The following is a 3,193-nucleotide window of genomic DNA, read 5'->3' as shown; positions in this document are numbered from 1 at the left end:
AAGATTTAGGTAAGAAGTTAGGAAAACATTCTCCAATATGGGGGTGACAGACCTCTGGAATAGGTTGCCCAGAGAGGTGGTGGAGGCCCCATCCCTGGAGACATTCAAGATCAGGCTGGATGAGGCTCTGAGTAGCTTGATCTAGTTGGTGATGTCCCTGCTTATGGCAGGGGGGGGGGGTGGAGATGTCCCTGCTTATGGCAGGGGGGTTGGACTAGATGACCTTTGGAGGTCCCTTCCAGCCCAGACATTCAATGATTCTATGAGGCTGAAGGTCAGTAGCACTTTAGCAGGCATAATTAATTACAGGGCACTCACACGTGCAGGCTGTCTCTATAGAGTAAGACAGAGAGAGGAATTCTCACTGAAACAGAGAGGCACAGTGCACATCCCCTGTATGCTAGGGATCTATACGTCAAAATGCTCTTTTGAAAGAGCACAGTTCTTAATTAAACCAGGCTGTAACTAGATTAAAAACATTAAGAATACTAATCCTGACACTGGCTTTCTGCCCAAGAGTCTTGTTTGTATAAATTTGTTACAGAAGTTAAACCAGAAGGATTTCATTTACTAGCTGAAAGTTTAGTTTAATTCCCAAACATTTAGTTTTATATGCAGAGTATCAATGTCTCTGTGACTGGAAGTCTGCATAAGAAATCAAACATATTGGTAGCAAAACATACAGCAAACCTGGCAATCTTTGCTGTCAAATGGACATCTTGGATCAATTCTGAACCTAACTTAATTTTGGGATGTGGTTGCATACCAGAAAAGAAGAAAATGAAAGAAATAAGGAATTAGATAAGCAGATTTGGGCAGAGTACAGCAAGGAGAAATAGGCTGAAAATGTTTTGATGGAAGCTCTTTTATTTTGGAGATATAACGAGGAATGGAGAAAGTACTTCAAAGGAAAATCTGCACAACACTGAAGAATAATAGTGAAGAAAATACCAGTCTGAAATGCAACCAAACAAAACCAAAGTCAGAAAGTCTTGGGTACAGGGCCAACATGTAAACAATACCAAAACAACAAAGACCACAGAGAAGTCACACTAACAAAGAGACAGTGGAAAGAAAAATCATCTATTCTAAAGGGAAAGCAAAGGAGGTTACCTTTTGATCATGTTTTAAGTATGCCAGATGGAAGGATAAAGCTTCTTCCTGTTAGATCTGTATTTGCGGTTTAAGTCCTGGCCTGTTAAAGAGCAGCGGTGATTTCCCACAATCACACCGTCTGGATTCAACATGGGCACCACTGTGAAGACAAAACTGTCCCGCAGAAGTTGAGCTTCGCCTGAATCGCCAAGAATGTAATCCAGAAAGCCCTTCATTATCCAGGAACTGTTAGTTTCTCCTGGGTGCACCCTCGCAGTCAGGATTACAGCCTTCCTCTTGGTGCATTTGCCACTTTTGGGGGGGTTGGTGATAGTTAGAACATACACTACGTTTCCTGCCAGTGAATGGCACAAGGTGTGAATCTTGCAGAATCTGGACTTCACTGGATCTTTAGAGACGGCCACCAGGTACTCCTGCAGGTTAGAGTATGTGTAAGGATAGCAGTGGGCAAAGTAGCAGGTGTCTTGGTCATGAGGGAACTGGAATGTCCGAGTGAGTGAGAAATACTGACGCCCACCTTGACCTGCGTTGTTCTTGTAATACCTGATTTCATTTCCAGTCCTCCGCCAGCCAACCTGGTATTCCTTAGCATCGGCTTCGGAGTACAGCAGTGGCCTCAGGCCACACTCATACAGGCTGTTCCGCTGGGTGAAGTTGGCGACAGTGAAGCGATACGGCGTCCCTGCCTGCGTGTTGCTCACCTGGAAGTAGTACCACTGCGTGTGTCTGCTCGTGGAGAGGTCGGCACGCAGGGTCAGCTGATACTCAAAGTCACTGCTGGTAGGCAGAAAGAAGAGAGTCAGCTGTCATGCTGGTTAGCACTGCAGAACGATGCAGTGTCAAATAATGTGGACTGCCATGAAAAAGCACACCAGAGTGAATGGGCAGCAAAGCCCCTTTGCACTGTCATGAATCAAAGATGATGCAGCTGCCAGGAGAAGATGCCTAACCACACCGAGTGTGTCAATAATGCAACTGCTGGCTTCATTAGGGCTTTTAATAATAACTGGGACTTCTAAAAATGTTCTCCATACTGGACTTTAAAAGGAGGTGCTTAAGGAAAGGTGTTGAGTTTGTGTCGGTGATTATCACCTATAAAAAACATCCAGTGCTATGAAATGGTTATCAGATCATTTCTTGTGAAGTCAACTGATACTACTCTTGAAGCTTATTCAACTAATGTAAAACAAGTTACAAAGCCCAAGTAAAACATCCCTCTCAGAAACTGATAGTAGGCTCCCAATAATAACAACCCTGATAATAACTCCACCTTAATAAAAGAAGAAAAGATTAGAAGCTTACACTTTGACCACCTTCTGTAAATTCCCACTCTCAAATCGTGCTTCGAAGATCAGCGTGGTGTCCTCTTTCGGATAGACGACCTGCTTCAGGGGGCAGCGACCTCTCACTTGGGAATACATAAAGGAGTTTTTGTTAGCTAAAGGAAGGAGCAGAACAGATGTTTTCCATTTCAGCCTGAGCCACTTTAGGTATTGGAATACCTGCATCCTTCTGAAAATTCCTTCTACAAACAGACAACTACATGGACGTGACCTTCAAAGCACATCTTAGGTCAGTGTAAAAGAAATGACATGAAGATTTTATTGCTCATTCCCACTTAACCATATGGATTTCAGTCAGCCTAAGATCTCGCTCTCTTTTTGAAGCGTCTGTGTCTCTCTGCATGAGCAAAAGGCAATTCATACTCTGCATTTAGGCAAAGCAGCTGAATAAGGTGGAAAGACTCTAGGACTCAGCTCCCGCAGGTCTTTCCACCAGTCACATGGGTAACTCCTCTGCTCAGAAATCATATGTAGCCAGCAACTGTTGCCACTGCGGTTTGTGGGTTTTTTTTTTTTGGTTGCTTGGTTGGTTTTTTGGTTTGTTTTTTTTTAACATCTGTATTAAATTATTCTAGTTTAGAAGTACAAGAGATGACACACAGGCCCAGCAGCCATCACTTTTATATTGTTTTATATATGTTTTCACATCACTTCTAGCATGCACTTTGAGCTCGGACCTTCTTTTGCTCTGTTCTGCTGTCTTGTTCACTTGATTTCAGTAAGGCGTTTGACAC

The 3,193-nt window shown here is 43.3% G+C and overlaps 1 protein-coding gene across 1 annotated transcript; it reads right to left on the bottom strand.

Annotated features, from left to right (window-relative positions):
- Positions 1–1,113: 1,113 nt before the first annotated feature.
- Positions 1,114–2,554, bottom strand: LOC103774596 (cytosolic carboxypeptidase 3-like; the record flags this gene model as incomplete). The annotated part of the gene is given in 2 exon segments (XM_008942006.1): positions 1,114–1,893; positions 2,419–2,554. Coding segments are annotated over 2 exon segments (916 nt in total), but the record flags the coding sequence as incomplete, so codon positions are not given.
- Between the last annotated feature and the right edge of the window lie 639 nt (positions 2,555–3,193).

This window comes from Merops nubicus, unplaced genomic scaffold (genome assembly GCF_000691845.1).
Source record: "Merops nubicus isolate BGI_N331 unplaced genomic scaffold, ASM69184v1 scaffold45316, whole genome shotgun sequence".
NCBI classification, from domain to species: Eukaryota; Metazoa; Chordata; class Aves; order Coraciiformes; family Meropidae; genus Merops; species Merops nubicus.
Note: the sequence above shows the minus strand (reverse complement) of the source record. Positions and strands in the feature narration are given on the sequence as shown.